Genomic DNA, 21762 nt, shown 5'->3' on the forward strand with positions numbered 1-21762 from the left:
GCCCATAAAGCCATTATTTTATATGATGGAATAATATGATAAAATTATCTCCTTTTCAGTCCATGGCATTTGTGAATAATAGTCAGTTGACATTTATTTAGCTCTTATTTCATGAAGAAGCTTTATATGGAGCTATGAAGATGGAGCTCCATCTCATGGCACTAATGATCATTAGATTCCATTTCTCAAGAGTATGGGAAAAAAATAAACATTTTTCTAGATGCAAAATTGTACAGGGATGTGAAAGCATCCCTATTTTTTATAGAAATCATCAGATCTCAACCTCCAAGCATCTCATAGTGTGGGAGTAAAATCAGACTTCATAGACTTAAAAATAACTATTTAATTTTAAATGTGCACCCTTTTTTAGGGACTTTATTATTCCTACTTCAAGACCATAATTGAAGCGCCTTCATTTTTGAAAGGACTGTGGATGATAATGAATGACAGGCTTACTGAATATCCCCTTGTAATTAATACAGTGAAACGCTTCCATCTTTATCCAGAGGTGAGTAATATTTTGAAAGAATTACTATGTATACAGTGATGCTTTTTATCCTTAGAGCAAAATAGTGAAAAAGTATTATGATGTTAGAAAAGGGAAGAGGACCTCTTAGATTTATTGACTGTATATGTCCTAAGAATTGAACAGACTTTCAAAAGCTCCCTTTCTAAAATTTATGGACTCCAGACATTGTACTCACTTGAACTCAAAGAATAGAAACTTAGTATGGAAGCAATGAGCAGGATAGTAGACCTGCCATATGGGAAGGAGAGTGGTGGGAGCCAAGGAGGGTTCTATAAGGGGAAGGCCTGTTGGCTTTGGAGACCAGTGGAATTGGACAGATGACCAAATGAAGGTGGACAGATGACCACAAGAGCAATGAGCAGGACATTAGAGTCACATGAATAAAATAAACATAGTGAAAAGTCTATGAACATCTTCCCATATGTAGCCCAAAGTGTGGATTTTATGAGAGTCAGCAAAATCTAAAAAGTGGAAAAACAAACAAAAATTAATAAACTCAGTTTAGGAGCTCCTAAGACAAATGCTAGGTTTGACATTAAGGAAAAGCACTACTTTTGAGTTTAAAGTTATCTTGGAATCTATGCTTGTTAAGAATTGCTTTTTAGTTATTTCTCCATATGTGTATAGCTGTTAAATATCAGTATCCTTTTGATTTTAAAATGTCTAAGAAGTGCGGTGGGTTTGAGAATAATATGTGTAAACTTGTATGATCAACCACCTGGAATAAGCAAATGCTAATTTTCTATGATTTTAGCTTAAGATATTTTAAAATAATTAACATTTTAAATAAAGTTGAAGTCACTTTTGTTCTGCTTCCTGGTCTGATTCGCTTCTTTCCTCTTCTCACAAGAATCCTTATCATGAATTAATATGTGTATCCATTCAGTCCTTGTTTTCCAACTCTAATACATGTTTGTGTCCATAAAGAGTGTAAAGGATTATTTTTGTGTTTTTGTAAATCCATGTAAATGCTGTCATACTGCATGTATGATTCTACAACTTGCTTTTTCCCCCAACTTTATATTTTAACTGCATGTATGTAGATAAATATATATATATATTTAATTTTAACCATTTCATGAATACCAAATTTATCTATTTCTCTGTTTATGGATATTAAATTGTTTACCATTTTTCTGATACAAACAGTTCTGAAATATACATTCCTGGATGTGTTTTTACTGTAGGTGGGCAAAATTTTCTCCAGGACATACAACTAGAAGTGGAATTGCTTGTTGTGGGGTGTGTGCTTTGTTAACTTTACCAGATATTGCCAAAGTGCTTTCTGAAAAAATGTAGGTAGCACTGTACACTGTGAGGCAGAAGAATTCACATTTCCTCATATTCTTATTAGATTTGAAATATCAGATTTGTGAGTTTTGCTCTTCTGATGGCTGTGAGATACTTTTTGTTTTAATCTGTACTTGCTTTGTTTTGTGGGGCTGAACATATTTTCAGACTTAATAAACATTTGGATTTGTTCTTCTATCAATAGCTTGTATACATCTTTGTCACCTATTTGATAGTTGTTATTGATATGCTGGCATAATTTATATATTTTGTATATTAATCCTCAGTAATATGTGTTGAACATATCTTCTCTTATTCTACCTTCTTCCTCTTTATTGAATATGCTTTGCAGAGATGTAACTTATGTGTAATAAAATATACCCATTTTAAGCATATAGTTTGAATTTTGACTAGTGCATTAGCCTGTATAACAACCAACATGATCCAGTTACAAAATATTTCATAATGCCAAGGAGTTTCCAGGTGCTCCTTTGCATTAATATCCTTTCCCCATTGAATTGTCTTAGCACATCTGTTGAAAATTGATTGATCGTATTATATGTAGGTCAGTTTCTGGACTCTACTATTCTGTTCATTAGTATGTCTGTACTTAACCAATGCCATACTGTCATGATTACTCTAGCTTTGTAGCATCTCTTAAAATAAGTTGTCCTCTGTGTTGGTTTGAAAGGATTATGTGCTCTAGAAAAGCCATGGTTTAACCCTGATCCATCTCATGGAGACAGCTGCTTCTTTTAATTCCTGTTCAGCATTGTAGGTTCAAAACTTGATTAGAATATCTCCATGGAGATTTGACACACCCAATTGTGGGTATTAACCTTTGATTAGAGAGAGATGTGACTGTACCCATTCTAGGTGGATCTTTATTAGTTTACTGGAATTCTCTAAGAAGGAACCATTTTGGAAAATACTAGAGAGCCACAAGAACCATGAGAGCCCACACAGCCAGAGACCTTTGGAGCTGAAGGAATACACCACTGGGGGAGCTTCATGAAACAAGAAGCCTGGACAGAAAGCTATCAGATGTCGCCATTGTTTGCCATGTGCCTTTCCAGTTGTGAGAGAAATCCTAAAATCATCAGCCTTCTTGAACCAAAGTATCTTTCCCTGGATGCCTTAGCTTAAAGGGCATTTCGATAGCCTTGCTTTAATTGGGACATATTCACTGCCTTAGAACTATAAACTTTCAACTTAATAAACTCCCCCCTTTAAAAGCCATTCTGTTTCTGGTATATTTCATTCTGGAAGCTAGCAAACTAGAACAGATTTGGTACCGGAGAAGTTGGGTGGTGCTGTGGCTTGCAAATACCAAATATGTTGGAACCACTTTTTAAAAGGATAAGGGGAAGATTCTGGAAGAGTTGTAAGGAGTTTGATAGAGAAGGCCTAGAATGCTATGAAGAGACTGTTGATAGAAATGTGGACTCTAAAGATACTTCTGACGAGGCTCTCAACAGAAATGAGGCATGTGTTATTGCAAACTGGAAGGAAAGTGATCCTTGTTTTAAAATGGCAGATAATCTGGCAAAATTGTCTAGTGGCTTTGACTGGGAGACTGATTTAAAAGCCATGAACTTGCATATCTAGCAGAAGAAATTTCCAAATTAAATGTGGACAGCATAGCCTGGTTTTTCCTTGCTGCTTATAGTAAAATGCGACAGGAAAGAGATAAGCTGAAAACTGAATGCTTGGGTACAAAGAAACCAGAAATTGATGTTCTGGGAAATTCTGGGCTTCCAGGAAGGGAGAACCCAGAGAATGGTACCCAGGAAAATGGTTTGGCCAAATGTGTAACCTGCCAGCCATTTCAGAGAAAGCCAGAATTGGAGATGGAGTTATCCAGGAAGGATTTGTGGAAACCCCTTCTGTCTGATGGCCATGATCCTTGCTTACTGTATAGAAAGCCAACAAGAGTGCTGTGGGACCTGTATAAACTGAAACACTATCAGTCTGGACTGGGGGGCTCAGAAAAGGAAAAAAGTGAAGGTAAAATATTTTCACAGGCAGAACCATGCAGGTTGGGGTCTGAAGTCAAGATACTTTGGCCAGAAGAATGGACCCATCCAAGCACATGGACAGGGTGAGTTTGCCCCAAAGGCAGAGGATGGCCTTTCACCTCATTGCAGTGGAAGAGTTGTGCCATCTCTGGCTTTGGAGAGGGTGGAGCACATTCCTTGGGGATTAGGAAGAGCCTGGCTGCCACCACATGGAGAGGTTGAGTGTTTGCACCAGAGATGGCAGAAAGCCTGGGTATGGCCCTCATGCTTGGGGAGGGTGGAGCTGAGAAAAAGGTGGCCTCCCTAATGTCCCCCAAGGTTGCATTCAGAGAGGCAGGCTGCTGTATAGGCCCTTGGAAAGGGTGAGATTGTTTCCTTCTAAAGCCCCAAAGATAAATGACTCTCAGACTTTGAAATCCAATGGTGTTTGCCCTGCATATTTTCAGAACTGCTTGGGTCAAGTGACCTCTGTTGTCTTTCCAATTTCACCTGTGTATCCTATGACTGTTCTTCCTTTTTATATTGGCAGCAGATATCTTGTTTTGAGTTTTTACAGGTCCAGAGCCAGAAAGGAATTTTGCCTTAGAACTGACCAGGCCTGTAAAAGACTTTGATGAGACTTTGTACTAGTTTTAACCTTATATTGTATTTGTATTGTTCCTGAAATGTTAAATGGCTTTTTTTATATTGCGATGGAATGAGTGTATTTTGTATATGGGAAAAGCATGTCTTTTTTAAGACAGAGGATGGAATGTGCCAGCTTGAAAGGATTATGTGCCCTAGAACAGCCATGTTTTAATCCTCATCCATCTCATAGAGGCAGCTGTATTTTTTAAATTCTTGTTCAGCACTGTAGGTTGGAAACTTGATTAGATTATCTCCACAAAGATGTGATATACCTAATTAAAAGTATTAACCTTTGATTAGAGAGAGCTGTAACTCCACCCATTCCAGGTGGGTCTTGTTTAGTTTACTGGAATTCTTTAAGAAGGAACCATTTTAGAAAATGCTAGAGGGCCACGAGAACCATGACAACCCATGCAGCCAGAGACCTTTGGAGATGAAGAAGTAATACACTCCTGGGGGAGCTTCATGAAATAAGAAGCCTAGCGAGAAAGCTAGCAGATGTTGCCATGTTCGCCTTCTGCCTTTCCAGTTGAGAGAGAAACCCTGAAATCATTAGCTTTCTTGAACCACGGTATCTTTCCCGGGATGCCTAGCTTTTCTATAATCTTTCTTTAATTGGGACTCTACTCATGGCCTTAGAACTGTAAACATGTTACTTAATTAATTCCCCTTTTTAAAATCCATTCTGTTTCTTGTATATTGCATTCTGGCATCTAGCAAACTAGAACGTCCTCCAACTTAGTTTTTCCTTTTCACAATTACATTTCTTTATGAATGTTAGCATCAGCTTGTCAGTGTTTCAAAAAAATCTTACTGGGATTTTGTTTGGGATTGCATTGGATTTATAGATAATTTGGGAAAAACTGGCATCTCAACAATATTTGGTCTTTCCATCCGTGATATGGTGTAGGTCTACCTTTTGTTAATCATTTTAAAAATTTGTCTCAGCAGTGTATTGTATTTTTCAGTGTACAGGTCTTCTGTAAGTACTTCATTCTTTTTGCTGTTATAAATGATATTATTTAAAAATTTTATTAAAGAAGTGTAGTTGATTTTGAAAATTGACTTTGTACTTGAATCTCCATGAATTAATGATTGTAGTAACTATTTTTGTAGATTTCTTTAGATTTTCTAAGTACATGCTGATGTCTGAATACAGGCAGTTTTACTTTTTAAATTTCAATAATATGCCTTTATAAAAGTTTTAAAACAGCTTTTGAGGTATAAATGACATGTATGTAATAAGTGGTCATATATAAAGTATGTGATTTGATAAGTTTTGACATATGTACACACCAGTGAAACCATTACCTCAGTAATCATATTAATCACTCCCAGGAGTTTCCAAGTCCTTCTTGGTAATATCCTGCCCCTTTCTGGTCCTTTCCCCCCACCCTGGAAACTACCAATATGCTTTCTGTCACTATAGTCTAGTTTGTATTTTCTGAAATTATTTGAACTCATGAGGGTATTTCTCTTTTTATATGGCTTCTTTCACTTGGCATCATTATTTGAGGCTCATGTTATTGCATGTATGAATAGTTTGTTTTCATTGCTTAGTATTATTTCACTGATGGTTATTTCACACATTTTGTTTGTCCATTCACCTATTGATGGATATTTGGGTTCTTTCCAGTTTTCAGCTATTACAACTAAAGCTGTGTTGAACATTCCTATACAAAGCATATTTCAAAAGTGATTACACCATTAACATTCCCAGTGTATAAAAGTTTCAGTATTCCCACATCCCCAGCTTAAGCACATCCTAATAGGTATGTGGTGGTATTTCATTGTGGCTTTAATTTTCATGTCCCTAACAACTAACGGTGTTGAGCATCTTTTTGTGTTCTTATTTGCCATTTGTTTTTCTTCCTTGAGGAAATGTCTGTTCACATTTTTTTCCTTGTTTTTAAATTGGGTTGTTTTTCTCATTATTGAGTTCTGAGTGTTGTTTATGTACTCTGGATCCCAATTCTTTATCAGATATATACTTTGCAAATATTTTCTTCCAGTATGTAGCTTTTCTGTTTATTCTGTGTTTTAGTTAGCTAGCTGCCAGAATGCAATATACCGGAAAAAGAATGGCTTTTAAAAAGGGGAATTTAATCAGTTGCTAGTTTACAGTTCCAAGGCTAAGAAAATGTCCCAGTTAAAACAAGTCTATAGAAATGTCCAATCTAAGGCATCCAGGGAAAGATACCTTGGTTCAAGAAGGCTGATGAAGTTCAGGGTTTCTCCCTCAAGTGAGAAAGCACATGGTGAACACAGTCAGAGTTTCTCTCTCATCTGGAAAGGCACATGGTGAACATGGTCAGGGTTTCTCTCTTATCTGGAAGGGCACATGGCGAACACGGGATCATCTGCTAGCTTCTCCTGGCTTCCTGTTTCACGAAGCTCCCCGGGAGGCATTTTCCTTCTTCATCTCCAATGTTGCTGGCCGGTGGACTCTACTTCTCATGGTTATCATCCTTCTGCTCTGCTCTCTCTGAATCTCTCATTCTCCAAAATGTTTCCTCTTTTATACGACTCCAGAAACTTTTCAAGACCCACACAAATGGGTGGAGACACGTCGTCACCTAATCCAGTTTAACAACCACTCTTGATTAAATCACATCTCCAGGGAGATGATCTGATTACAGTTTCAAACATACAGTTTTGAATAGGGATTATTTTGTTTTTGTGTACAGTATTGAATAGGGATTATTTTGCCTTTGTGACATGTTTTGTGTACAGTATTGAATAGGTATTATTCTGCCTTTGTGAAATGGGATTTAGATTAAAACATGGCTTTTCTAGGGGACATTCATCCTTTCAAACCAGCACATTCTCCAACAGTGTCTTTTGAAGAGTAAAAGATCTTAATTTTAACTAAGTCCAGTGTTCTAGTTTGCTAGCTGCTGGAATGCAATATACCAGAAACAGAACAACTTTTAACAAGGGAAATTTAATGAGTTGCTAATTTACAGTTCTAAGGCCGAGAAAATGTCCCAGTTAAAACAAGTCTATAGAAATGTCCAGTCAAAGGCATCCAGGGAAAGATACCTTGGTTCAAGAAGGCCAGTGAAGTTCATGGTTTCTCTCTCAAGTGAGAAGGCACATGGCGAACACAGTCAAGGCTTCTCTCTTAGCTGGAAGGGCACATGGTGAATACGGCATCATCTGCTAGCTTCCTCTCTTGGCATCCGGTTTCATGAAGCTCCCCGGAAGGCGTTTTCCGTCTTCATCTCCAAAGGTCACTGGCTGGTGGACTCTCTGCTTCTTAGTGTTGCTCTCTCTGAATCTCTTTCTCCAAAGTATTTCCTCTTTTATAGGACTCCAGTAAACCAATCAAGATCCACCCAAATGGGTGCAGACATGTCGTCCCCTAATCCAGTTTAACAACCATTCTTGACTAAATCACATCATCCAGGGAGATGATCCAATCACAGTTTCAAACATACATATTGAACAGAGACCATTCTACCTTTATGAAATGGGATTTTGGTTAAAACATGGATTTTCTAGGGGGCATACTTCCTTTCAAACTAGCACATCCAGTTTATTAAATTTTTATTTTATTGATCATGCATCTAGTTTATAGTAAGAATTGTTGCGTAACTAAAATCACAAAGGTTTTCTTTTTTAGAGCTATTATAGTTTCAGGTGTAACATTTAGGCTTATCCATGTTGTGTTTATTGTTTTAAAAAGAAATATGGATCAAAGCTCATTATTTTTGGTTATGGATATGCAGTTATTCTAGCACCAATCATTCACAAGACTATCCATTTCCCACCAAATTGCCTTGGCACTGTTTCTGAAAATCAGTTGATCTTTTATGTGTGAATCTATTCTGGACTCTGTTTTGTTCCATTGGTCTGTTCGTTTATCTTGATGCCAGTACCACATTGTCAGGCAGTGAAATTCCTTCTATTTTGTTCTTCTGTTTTAAAGTTCTTTCAGCTATTGTAGGTCCTTTGTAATTCTATATGAAGTTTAGAATCAGCTTTTTGATCTCTACAAAACTTGCTAAATTTTTTATTTTGATTCTGTTGAATCTATATATCAACTCGAGGAGATAACATCTTAGTGCTGTTGAGTCTTCCAATCCATGAACACATATTTCTCCATTTATTTAGGTCTTTTGAAATTTCTCTCACTAAGGTTCTGTTGTTTTCAGGGTACAGGTCTTACACAACTTTCTTCAGTTTTGTCCCTATGTGCCAAAGTGGTTGGTTTTTTTTTGTTTTTGTTTTTTGTTTTTTGCATGGGCAGACACTGGCAATCGAACCCAGGTCTCCAGCATGACAGGTGAGAATTCTTCCTGCCGAGCCACCATCGCACCCATATTGTTTTTTAAATGTAAATTTCCAAAGGTTTGTAGGTTGTTGTAATTGGTTGAAAATGTACACCCTAAAACCACGTTTTTCTTAATCTCCATTCCTGTGTATGTGAACCCATTATAAATAGGACCTCTTGAAGATATTTTTTGTTAGGGAGTGGCCCAACTGTATGTGAGAGGGTCTTAACTAGATTGCTATAATCCTTTTTAAGCACAATGAAAGGCAAATGGAGAAAGCTAACAGGAGCATCCAGAAACTGGAAGTGAAGGAATTCAGAAGAAAAAGGGGAAAACCCAAGGATTGATAAGCAACCAGACCCTGGGAGGAAGCAAGCCTTCCAGTCTCCCAAACTGTGAGCCAATAGATTGCCATTGTTTAAGCCAACCCATTGTGTAGTATTTGTGACAACAAGCTGGAAACTGAGACACGAATATATGAAATAAAATTGATTGTTGTTTATTGACCTTGTATCCTGTAACCTCACTAATATCACTTATTATTTCTGGTAGATTTTTTGAAAAAGATCAATTCCATTGAATTTACTATGTAGACAATCATACAGCTACTGCATATGTTCTATAAAATTCATACCCAAGTTTTTTGGGGTTTTATTTTGGAGAAATTGTAAATGATTTTTTAAAAACATTTTGGTTTTCAAGTGCTGATAGATAATACAGTTAATTTTTCTGTGTTGACCTTGTATCTGTGAAATTGCTATACTCACTTTTAGTCCTAGGAGTTGCGGTGTTTTTTGTTTTTATTCTTTGTGATTTTCTATGTACATAATTATGTCATATGTCAGTGGGGATAGTTTTATTTCTTCCCTTCCAATCTGAGTGCTTTTATATCCTTTTTCTTTCTTATTGCATGGTTTTAGACTTGCAGTATAATGTTGAACAAGAGTGTTTAGAGAAGATATCCTTGTCTGGTTTCCAATGTTAGCAGAAAAGCATTCACTCATTCACCATTAAGAATAAACTAGCTGTAGGATTCTTGGAGATGTCCTTTATCAGGTTGAAGAAGATCTATTTCTAATTTTCTGAGAGTTTCTGTTATGTATGGGTGTTGAATTTGATAAATGCTTTCTTCTGCATCAGGATTTGGCAAGCATTTTCTGAAAGGTCCAAATAATAAATATTTCAGGTTTTGTAGAACACATATGGTCTCTCTTTTAGCAACTTTTAAAAGTGTAAAACCATTCTTAACTTTTAGGTTGTAGAATAAATAGGCTATGGGCTGAATTTGGTCCATGTGCTATACTTTGCTAACCCCTACTCTATACTATTAAGATTGTCATATGGTTTTTCTCCTTTAATCTGTTTAAATGGTAAATCTCACTGATTGCTTTTCAGTTGTAAAAACCAACCTTTTATTCCTTGGATAACCCCCCACTTGGCCATTATAAATTATCCTTTTTAATTATCACTGTATTTGATTTACTATTTATCTGTTAAGGATTTTGCATCAACATTTATGTAAGAAATTGGTCTTTAATTTTCTTTTCACATGAAGTCTTTGTCTGGTTTTGGCATTAGGATAATACTGGCTTCATAAATTAATTTGGGGGCATCCCCTTCTTTTTGATTTTCAGAAAATGTTTGTATTTAATTTTTATTATTCTTTAAGTTTTTGCTAGAATTAACCAACAAAACCATCAGGGCCTGTAGTTTCTTCGTGGAAGGCTTTTTAGTTACCAGTTCCATTTCCTCATTAGATATAAGGCTATTCACATTCTCTATTTCTTCCTTATCAATTTTGGTCATTTGTGTCTTTCAACAGGAAAGGATGTTGAATTTTGTCAAATGCCTTTTCTGCATCAATCAAGATGATCATGTGGTTTTTCTGCTTTGATTTGTTGATATGCTGTATTACATTAATTGATATTCTTATGTTGAACCATCCTTGCATACCTGGGATGAATCTTACTTGGTCCTGATATATAATTCTTTTAATGTGTTGCTGGATTCGATTTGCTAGAATTTTGTTGAGGATTTTTGCATCTATATTCATTAGAGAGATTGGTCTGTAGTTTTATTTTTTAGTAATATATTTGCCTGGTTTTGGTATGCGGGTGATGTTGGCTTCATAGAATGAATTAGGTAGCTTTCCCTCCCCTTCAATTTTTTTGAAGAGTTTGAGCAGGATTGGTACTAATTCTTTCTGGAATGTTTGGTAGAATTCACAGTGAAGCCGTATGGTCCTGGACTTTTCTTTTTGGGAAGCTTTTGAATGACTGATTCAATTTCTTTACTTGTGATTGGTTTGTTGAGGTCATCTATTTCTTCTTGAGTCAAAGTTGGTTGTTCATGCCTTTCTAGGCGGTTGTCCATTTCATCTACATTGTTGTATTTATTACCAAAGAGTTGTTCATAGTATCCTGTTATTACCTCCTTTATTTCTGTGGAGTCAGTGGTTATGTCTCCTCTTCCATTTCTGATCTTATTTATTTACATCCTCTCTCTCCTTCTTTTTGTCAGTCTTGCTAAGGGTCCATCAATCTTATTGATTTCCTCATAGAACCAGCTTCTAGTTTTATTGGTTTTCTCAATTGTTTTCATGTTCTCAATTTCATTTATTTCTGCTCTAATCTTTGTTATTTCTTTCCTTTTGCTTGCTTTGGGGTTAGTTTGCTGTTCTTTCTCTAGTTCTTCCAAGTGGACAGTTAATTCCTCAATTTTTGCCTTTTCTTCTCTTTTGATATAGGCATTTAGGGCAATAAATTTCCCTCTTAGTACTGCCTTTGCTGCGTCCCATAAGTTTTGATATGTTGTGTTTTCATTTTCATTTTCCTCAAGATATTTACTGATTTCTCTTGTAATTTCTTCCTTTCCCCACTAGTTGTTTAAGAGTGTGTTGTTGAGCCTCCACATATTTGTGAATTTTTTGGCACTCTGCCTATTATTGATTTCCAACTTCATTCCTTTATGACCTGAGAAAGTGGTTGTATGATTTCAATCTTTTTAAATTTATTGAGACTTGCTTTGTGACCCAAATATGGTCTATCCTTGAGAATTATCCATGAGCACTTGAGAAAAAGGTATATACTGCTGTTGTGGGGTGTAATGTTCTGTAAATGTCTGTTAAGTCTAGCTCATTTATTGTATTATTCAACTTCTCTGTTTCTTTATTGATCCTCTCTCCAGATGTTCTGTCCATTGATGAGATTGGGGAATTGAAGTCTCCACCTATTATGGTAGATCTGTCTATTTCTCTTTTCAATGTTTTCAGTGTTTGCCACATGTATTTTGGAGCATTCTGGTTTGGTGCATAAATATTTATGATTGTTATGTCTTCGTGCTGAATTGTTCCTTTTATTAATACATAGTGTCTTTCTTAGTCTCTTTTAACTGTTTTACATTTGAAGTCTAATTTGTTGCATAGTAGTATAGCTACTCCTGCTCATTTCTGATTGTTATTTGCATGGAATATCTTTTCCCAACCTTTCACTTTCAACCTATGTTTATCCTTGGGTCTAAGATGTGTCTCCTGTAGACAGCATATAGATGGGTCCTGTTTTTTAATCCATTGTGCCAGTCTGTGTCTTTTGATTGGGGATTTTAATCCATTAACATTTAGTATTACTACTGTATGGGTAGTACTTTCTTCTACCATTTTGCTTTTTACTTTTTATATGTCATATCTAATTTTTCTTCTTTTTATCTTTACTGATAGTCTTCCTTTCTACACTCTTCTCCCCACCTCTCTCTTCTGTCTTTTCATGTCTGTCTCTAGTGCTCCCTTTAGTATATCTTGCAGAGCCGGTCTCTTGGTCACAAATTTTCTCAGTGATTTTTTTTGTCTGAGAATGTTTTAATTTCTCCCTCATTTTTGAAGGACAATTTTGCTGGATATAGTATTCTTGGTTGGCAGTTTTTCTCTTTTAGTAATTTAAATATATCATCCCCCTGTCTTCTCGCCTCCATGGTTTCTGCTGAGAAATCTACACAAAGTCTTATTGGGCTTCCCTTGTATGTGATGGATTGCTTTTCTCTTGCTGCTTTCAAGATTCTCTCTTTCTCTTTGAATTCTGACATTCAATTAGTAAGTGTCTGGGAGTACATCTATTTGGATCTATTCTCTTTGGGCTACACTGCACTTCTTGGATCTGTAATTTTAAGTCTTTCATTAGAGTTGGGAAATTTTCAGTGATAATTTCCACCATTAGTTTTTCTCCTCCTTTTCCCTTCTCTTCTCCTTCTGGGACACCCACAACACATATATTTATGTGCTTCATATTGTCATTCAATTCCCTGAGTCCCTGCTCTTATTTTTCCATTTTTTTCCCTATAGTTTCTGTTTCTTGTTGAATTTCAGATGTTCCATCCTCCAGTTCACTAATCCTATTTTCTGTCTCTTGAAATCTACCATTGTAGGTTTCCATTGTTCTTTTCATCTCTTCTACTGTGCCTTTCATTCCCGTAAGTTCTGTGAATTGTTTTTTCAGACTTTCCATTTCTTCTTTTTGTTCATTCCTTGCTTTATTTATATCCTCCCTCAATTCATTGATTTGGTTTTTGATGAGGTTTTCCATGTCTGTTCATATATTCTGAATTAATTGTTTCAGCTCCTGTATCTCATTTGAATTGTTGATTTGTTCCTTTGACTGGGCCATATCTTCAATTTTCCTGTTGTGATTTGTTATTTTTCGCTGGCATCTAGACATTTAATTACCTTAACTAGTTTATTCTGGAGATTTCTTTCACTTCCTTTACCTAGGGTTTTTCTTGCTGGATGAATTTGTTGTCTATCTGTTCTTTGACATTCAGTTCAGCTTTTTCTGGACCTTTAGCTTAGGTTTTGTTTAGCATAGGAGAATTTTTCAGTCCTTGTTTTCTTGTTTCTTTCCCTGCTGCTATGGTGCATTTCCGCCCCCTCACCCTTAGGAGGGTCTGCTTAGATATTATAGACCCAGGCCGGGTTTTCCCAGGCCAAACTGGCCTCCTGTCAGGAATAAAGAGTCACCTGCATCAGTTTTCCCTGAGGGTGAGATGCAGCAAGTTGAAAGACTTTCCTGTGAAGTCTCTGGGCTCTGTTTTTTTATCCTGCCCAGTATGTGGTGCTTGTCTGCCTGTGGGTCTCACCAGCATAAGATGATGCGGTACCTTTAACTTTGGCAGAGTCTCCCTGCTGGGGGTGTGGTGGAGACAGAGGAGAGGTTGTAGGCTGGTTTTAATGGCTTCAAATGACCAAACCCTGGTGTCTGAGTTCCCTAAGGGAGGAATTCTACCTGAGTTGGGCTTCACCTCTCCCCCAGGGAAGGCACAGGTTCCAGACAAGCCCTCAAATGAGCTTCTTTCTGCCTATGCCTGGGGCAGTTGCAGCCTGGGAAGTCCTGCCGCTGAATTCAAAGGCAGTCAAGCCTTTGTAGAAACACAGCCACAAAAACCTCTGTTTCCTTTTGTTTTTTCTTTTTCCATCAGCCCTGCCCCCTTGGCACCAGGGCAAAAATGAGTGACCTCAGCTTTGACCAGGTTCACCTGAGCTGGGGGCCTTTTTTTAGTAGTCAGAATTTGTTAATTAATTCCACATTTGGCGTTTGGTTGGGTTCAGGCCCTGCTACTGGTAAAGTCTCTTTTCTTTCCCTCCTGGGAAGCAGCCTGTTGGGGGGGGGGGGCTTGCAGTCGGTCCAGCTGGTCCAGATTGGATAATGCTGTGTGTCCGGTCACTGACGTGGCCCCAGGAGCTATTCTGTATTGTTCCTGGTTATTTAGTAGTTGTTCTGGAGGATGAACTAAAACATGTGCATTGATTAGCCGCCATCTTGGCCCAGAATCATCATTTGTGTCTTTCAAGAAACTACCATTTCATCTAAAATTTGACAAATTTATTGACATAAAATTTTCATAATGTTCTCTTTTTATCCTTTTAATGTTCATAATGGTGTTTGTCTTTCATTGTGATATTGGCAATTTGTGTATTTTCTTAGTTTTTATTCAGCTAAATTCTATTCATTTTATTCCTGTTTACTGTTAGGTCTCAGAAACAGAGCTTTGCATATAAAATGGACTCTGTAATCTGGAGGCTTCCCTTAGCTTCTTTCCTTTAGCTTCTTTCCCCCAGACATGCCGGTGATGACAGAGCAGTGTGTCAGAACCCCAGCAACCAACCAAACCATAAGTTAACAAGCCCCCATCCAGTCAAGGGATGACACACCACATAGTGGACACCCTCCCCTCCCAACATCACTATATTTTTAAAACAGCTCCCAGAACAAAGAAGGGAGCCATTTTCTCTTTCTTCCCACTGGCTCCCCAGGCGGGAGCCATTTTCAGGCTCCTACCTACTTCCTCCCTTTCACTCTCCTACCTGCTTTCTCTCTGCCTTATTTCCTCAATAAATCTGTTAAGCTTTGACTCGTTGTTTGGTGTGGGTTCCTTAATGATTTCACGCCTAACATTTATAAAAACACTAACTGTTAGCTTTGTTTTGCTGTCTTCTATTTTATTGATTTCTTCTCTTCAACCTTTATTACCTACCTACTTAGTTTGAGTTTGCTTTGATCTTCTTTTGCTAACATTTTAAGATGGATTTTATATCCTTGATGAAAAACTTATTTATTTATTTATATTTTTGAATGCTGTATGGTGAGGGGGGCACATTTCATTCTTTTCTGTATGTGAGGATTTCATTATTGCAGCACCATTTGTTGAATTTTGTGTGTGGGGGGGTTAGTGCATGGACTGGGGAATCAAACCCAGATCCCCTGCGTGGTAGGTGAGAATTCTACCACTGACCTACCTTTGCACCCCCCTTTTTAATTTTCTTGAGCATTTAATGGTAAATATATGCTTGTTTGTATCCCACACATGTAGATATATTTAGTTTTCTTTATAATCCATTCTAATTATTTAAAAAATTCTCCTGTGGTATCCTTTTCTTTCCATAAATTTGGACATTTCCCAGATAACTCTCTCATTCCACCTCACCTTACATATGCATGAACAGACGACTCCAGTGTCGACTACTCAGTCTCCCATCTCCATGCAGCTGCAGCTTTCCTATGTCCTTTCCTTATGCACTGGGCCTGCTTGGGAGATGGTGCTGTGGGTACACACATGGACCACACACACACAATTACCGAGGGGTCTGGAGGGTATGTACAGAACCTCCACCTGGCTAACCTCCACCACATAGTCACAAAAACCAGCCATATGTTAGGGCACAAAGAAAACAGTAGTTATTTCCATAAAATAGAAATATTACAAGTAACACTTTCTGATAACATTGAAAAAAACATAGAAATTAAAAATAATAACAAAACAGAAGGGTCATTCCCCTCTAGAAATTAAAAAAAAGAATCATCAGACAAGTTGAGTGAAACAAAATTACTCAATTTTTTAAAAATGACACTAAAAACACTGTATATTAAAATCTATGGATCAGAGGAAAATTCATACCACTTGTATTAGTAACAGTGAAAGAATAAAAATTAGTAATTTAAAACCACAGCTCAGAAAATAAAATACAGAAGAAAGCTGACCATAAGAAGGCCCAAAGAAGGAAATCATAACAGGAGAATTGATGAAGTAGAGTTTAGAGAAAAATAACTGATTAATAAATCAAAATCCTGTTTTCTTGAAATATAAAACAGTACAAACCTAACAGCTAACTTGATTAAGACAAAAGGGAGAAAGCACAAATATACACATCAAGGAATGACAAAAATGGGAAATAATCTTTGAAACAGAACAGATTTTAAAATATGAGACTATGTTGAAGATCTCTGTGCAAAAAACTCAAAAACCTACATCATTTATGAGGAATATACAGATTACAGGAATTAAGCCCATTAGATTTTGAAAACTTAAATAAGCCAATTTCCATAGAAAATATAGAGGACGTTATTAAGCATCAGGCTCAGATGGTTTCAAGAACGAGTTCTACAAAACGTAAAAGAGCTATACATTGTTCCAGAGCACTGAGGAATGAAGCAAGTAAACATTGGTACCTATGTTGCGTATCAATAGCTGCATGACATGTGGCTCTGAAATTTAGCGGCTGATAACATTTATTATCTTACAGTTTCTCTGGGTATGCCTTTGCTGGCTAGTTCTGGCTCAGGCTCTCTCGGGACACTGCATTCAGTCCCAGGGTCAAGAATGGGAGGATTTGGCATCCAGGGCCACGGTCTGGGCCCCTCCTCAGGGCTGGCCCACAACATTAGCAGCTAGGGCTTCCCCAGAGTGAGCACACAGCAGAGAGAGAGAGCGTCAAGACACAAGCCACCATCTTTACAAGATACTTTGAAAGTGACATAAATTACTTCTGCTGTATTCTCTTTGTTAGAGTCACCAGGCCCAACCCACACTGAAGGGGACGGATCCCATCAGGATGTGAACACCAAGAGGCTGGCACTGTTTGGGGCTGTGGGTGGGCTGCACAGCACACATATCTAAACAGTACAAAAATAGAAATCGACGCACCAGTATCACTCAGATATCACCTCCAAGAAACGTGAGAGGACTCTTGGACTTTGGAGAGCTCAGACAGATGTTTCCAGATGTAAACCACCAATCTACATGTCTCCACAGGGTGTGAGCAGGCTGTGCCCAGGTGCATGCTGTAAATCTCATGCTAACCCATCTTACCCTTCTCTTGGCCAAGGGTCTTGTCCCTGGACCTAAGCATAGAGCTTAAAAATAACTTAAACAACCTGGTAAGCAGACCATGTGGCTCAGCAGGCAGAATTCTCACCTGCCATGCCAGAGACCCAGGTTCAATTCCTGGTGCCTGCCTCTGTGGGGGTGGGGAGAGTTAAAGGGAACACCCTTGCAATACCCAAATATTCATTCAGAGGAGACTAAATGATATATATTTTAAATGGACTGTTACACAAAAGCAAATGTGAATGAATTACAAATATACACAGCAACATGGATAAATCTTAGAAACTTAATATTGAGTAAAATAGGATTTTTTAAAAATCAGCAAACAAAAGCACTTTTTCTCTGTAGCCTCTCCAACATTGGATATTACCAATCTTTTATTATTATTTATTAGCAAATTTTCAAGAACGTATGACATTTTACCCAGTGATAGCAAAGCTAACAAATTAGCTTGTCACAGTTTCATGGATGATGGTAGAAAATGTAAGATCCTGGGCCGGAGAAGAAAGTTTATTATTCACAGTAATAGTAGAAGTCAGAGCACTAGAATTTTTGTGCCGTTTTTCTGAGCCCAGCTTCAACAGGGTGATGTGAAGAGGAACTAATGACGCCTTGAATACATGTTTGGTTACATTGTGGGAGAGGAACCTGAATTTTTTGTAATAGCCAGTGAGCCTGCCCTTCTCTCCAAAATGATCTCTCTTTTCTAAGGCTGTAGGCAAACTGGTTCTATGCTCTGGCATAGGGGATGGGGGGACACTTTGTTCTAAGGCTACTCACTGTAGAAGCAGCTTCAGAAAAAAGGTCCAGAACAAAGTACAGCCAATTCTCGCTCTCAATACCTGTGGAAACATGAGACCCACAGAGAACAGTCTCCCAACACAATCTGTGTAGTAAAATAGATCTCATTATAGGCTTAATTAGTTTCTTCCTGATTGCTAGTGAATTAAATATTTGTGTTTTTGTATTTCATGTTCCATGAATTGTCTTTTCATAATCTTTGCTTAATTATATTCAGATACATATTTTATTATTTTGAAAGTTTTTAATATATACTACATATTAAATGTGTTGTAAAATATTACCCAATCTTTCAGTTTTATTAAGTTATTCACTTAACTTTATTTTGGTAATTTATTACTGCATGGAAATTTGTGTATTTTTACTAGTGGAATTTGCTCATTTTTCTTTATAGAATCTGGGATTTGTGTTTTGCTTAGAAAGCTTTCACCACCTCCAGATTATAAAATTATTTTTCTACCTTTTAAAATATTTTTATGTTTAGCCCATTAGTCTGTCAAGAATATATTTCAGTATATACTGTGCAGTATATACATGTGTAGTAGGGAAACTAATGTTTGTTTCCAAATAGTTTACTTGTCCCCCACTTGTTGAATAATCCGTCCTTTCTAAGATGATTTGTAATATGCTACCTTTATTTTAAAAAATACTTTCATGCATATATGAACCATTTTGGGCTCTCAAATTATTTCATTAATCTATTTTCTATTCATTCAATGATACCAAATTGTTGTAACTTTAGAGTATGTTTCGGTGACTAACAATAATAAAAATAAGTAAAAGCTAACACATTTATAGTGCTTAGAAATTTAATTTTTTTTTGCTTTACATTTAATTTTCAGAACAATTCCATGTGTAGGTACTATTATTGTCTCCAGTACACATGAGAATATTGGAATACAGAGAAGTTAAATAGCTTGAAATAGCTTGCTCCAGTCACATAGGGAGGGTAAGGGAGAATTAGAATTTTGAAGCTAGATAATGTGGCTTCAGAGGGTGTACTCTGGACCACTACAGTACACTCCTTCACGATTTCACAGCAGAAATTCAGCTGTAGGAATCCACTGTACAGAGACCAATGTACTATTATGTAAAAAGTTTTCATTGCGTGGGATGTTTCTTAAATTATGACACATTCATACAATGCTGTCATTGAGAAAAACGAAATGAATTCATACATACTGACAGGTAATTTCTAAAACAATATTATGGAATGAGTTGCAGGAGAATACAGTATGGATCTGTTATACTGAAAGTAATATATATGTTATAGATGAATGTATTTAAAATTCCCATCTGGAAGACTGGAAGGATTCACATCCAATTAGTATTAGTGCATAACTGGAATTGTGGGATGGCGGGATAGCGGAGTATGCAAACTTTATTCCATGTACCCCTGAATTTAAAAAATGTATTAGGTGAATATATTCATTTACTGTCTAAATGTTAAATAATTTTAAAATTATTTTTATGTGATATAATCTACATGTCACAAAATTCATTTTTTAAAAACATACTTATTCAGTAATTTATAGTATATTCACGAGATTGTACAAACATCACTATCTAATTCCAGAACATTTTCATCACCCCCAAATGAAACCCCAGTTCCATTAGCAGTCATTCTCCATTCTCATCTCCCTTTAATTTCTAACAGTATGATCCTGAAGACTTTAGCATTTCTTTTTTACCTATTTTTACTTATTCAGCAGTATTTATTGAGTAATTAGTAGGCATAATTTCCAATTCCTTCTTTGCTATTATGAAAAAGTAATTCAAATAATGTAGTTCATTTGTCTTGAAAATTTATAGCATTATGAAAGTCAACTAGGAGTTGATCTTAGCCTTATTTTTCTGTTGCACATATTCAATGTGGAGAAGATCTGGGTTTACTGGTAACCCTATGTTGTGCTTTAATGTTGAAGTGACTGTCCCTGTGTGTTGCGTTCATGAGGCGACTGATTTCTTATCTAACGCTAAAAATGTAAGTTTGGAACAATATGTTTTGAAAAGGCAAAAGCATTTAAGGTTTACTGTAGACCAGCATTTTATATATATGCTCTAGTTTCATCTCATTCCTGCAAAATGGTTGTAACCACCTTTACAGATGGACTGACTGAGGTTCAGAGATAAAGGGATTACTTAAGGCCATAAAAACCATAGTTTGGCAGAGTCAGAATTTGAGTTCAATTCTGACTTTAAAGCCATACTTTCTGTACATCATCAAGCTGCATCTCAGCAAGGAATTTAATCCTAAATTTAGTATATAAACTTAGTGCAGTGATTTCTATATGTGTGATAAATACCCTAGAATACAAATGATAAATTATAGCAGAATGTCAGTTTTTACTAAAAAATATAGTAACAAAATGATAAATGAATCCATACTTACTGGACACAGAAAGATATTTATAATGTTGTTTAGTGACGAGTATTGTATTACATCTTTAATATGGTCTCCTTATGTAATATTGAGTTACTCTAACTACATATTTTTTTCTTTACATGACTAGGGAGATAACTAGAAAGATGGTCATCAAAATGTTGACAGTGGTTAGCTCTAGATGGTTCTGACATTCTCATTTGAACACTTTATTTTGACTTTTTTTGCAGTGATCTTGCATTATTTTCCCAAATCTATAGTTATTTTTTTAATCTCTTAAACTACAATTTTTTGTTTCTGTTTTTGTTTTGTAATTTTTCTGTTTGTTTTTTCACTTATTTTAAAGATTTTTTTAAATTGATTGCAGAATGGGAAGAAATGATTTATTAAATCTTCTGTTTGGTCACAGTTTAATGTGGGCACAGGAGCTATTCCAATGCAATTGCTTTTATGTTTTTAAACTGTAAAGAAAATAAACATGAGGACCTGAGTAGTCATGAAATGTTTCTATAAATCTTTGTATTTTGCTCTTCATCATATTTTAATTATATACTTTTGCACTTGATTTTACAACTACTACTATTTACATTTCAGAGTTGCTTACGAGAGTACATTACAGAGATGTTGCTTACGGCACCTGTTTTTGTAAATGTGAAATATTCAGTAATACACTACTTCAGCTTATAATGTCTGTGTATATATGACATTTAAAAATTACTGTATCCTAAGCAAAATGATTTCAATAAATTTGTTAAAAGTTACAGTTTCAAAGGCAGTCATCATAAAATGCTGTTTTGGAAAAATTATTATGAAGAGAACGTGTTTTACTCCACTATCTTTTTGTTTTTATTTTTATAGGTAGTCATAGCCTTCTGGTATCGCGTGTACACGGGAATAATGAATTTATTTGGGCTAGAAACTAAGACCTGCTGGAACGTGACCAGAGTAGAACCACTTAGTGAAGTTGAAAGCTGTGAAGGCATGTTTCTTCCTAAAATGCTGCTGTATTGTCAAAACTGTTTTCATAAGTTATGACTTATTTTAAGAATTTCTGTAAACCATTATAATAAATTTTTTTCTTTAAAACACCCTAGAACAAATAATAGCAACAAAAATAAATAAATAAATAAAATCCTAGAACATTCATCTAAATGAGTATTTTCCCATTTTAAATAGTTTTCTAAGAAG

General features: G+C 36.2%; 1 protein-coding gene across 3 annotated transcripts in view; it reads left to right on the top strand.

Annotated features, from left to right (window-relative positions):
* DPY19L2 (dpy-19 like 2) overlaps positions 1–21762 on the top strand; it is a 140756-nt gene that overhangs the window by 7967 nt on the left and 111027 nt on the right. For all 3 annotated transcript variants that reach the window (XM_077120018.1, XM_077120008.1, XM_077120000.1), the window contains exons 4-5: positions 371–508; positions 21433–21553. In XM_077120018.1, the coding sequence (XP_076976133.1) occupies positions 371–508; positions 21433–21553 (259 nt within the window). The remainder of the gene's footprint in view (positions 1–370; positions 509–21432; positions 21554–21762) is intronic.

This window comes from Tamandua tetradactyla, chromosome 1, assembly GCF_023851605.1.
Source record: "Tamandua tetradactyla isolate mTamTet1 chromosome 1, mTamTet1.pri, whole genome shotgun sequence".
Lineage (NCBI taxonomy): Eukaryota > Metazoa > Chordata > Mammalia > Pilosa > Myrmecophagidae > Tamandua > Tamandua tetradactyla.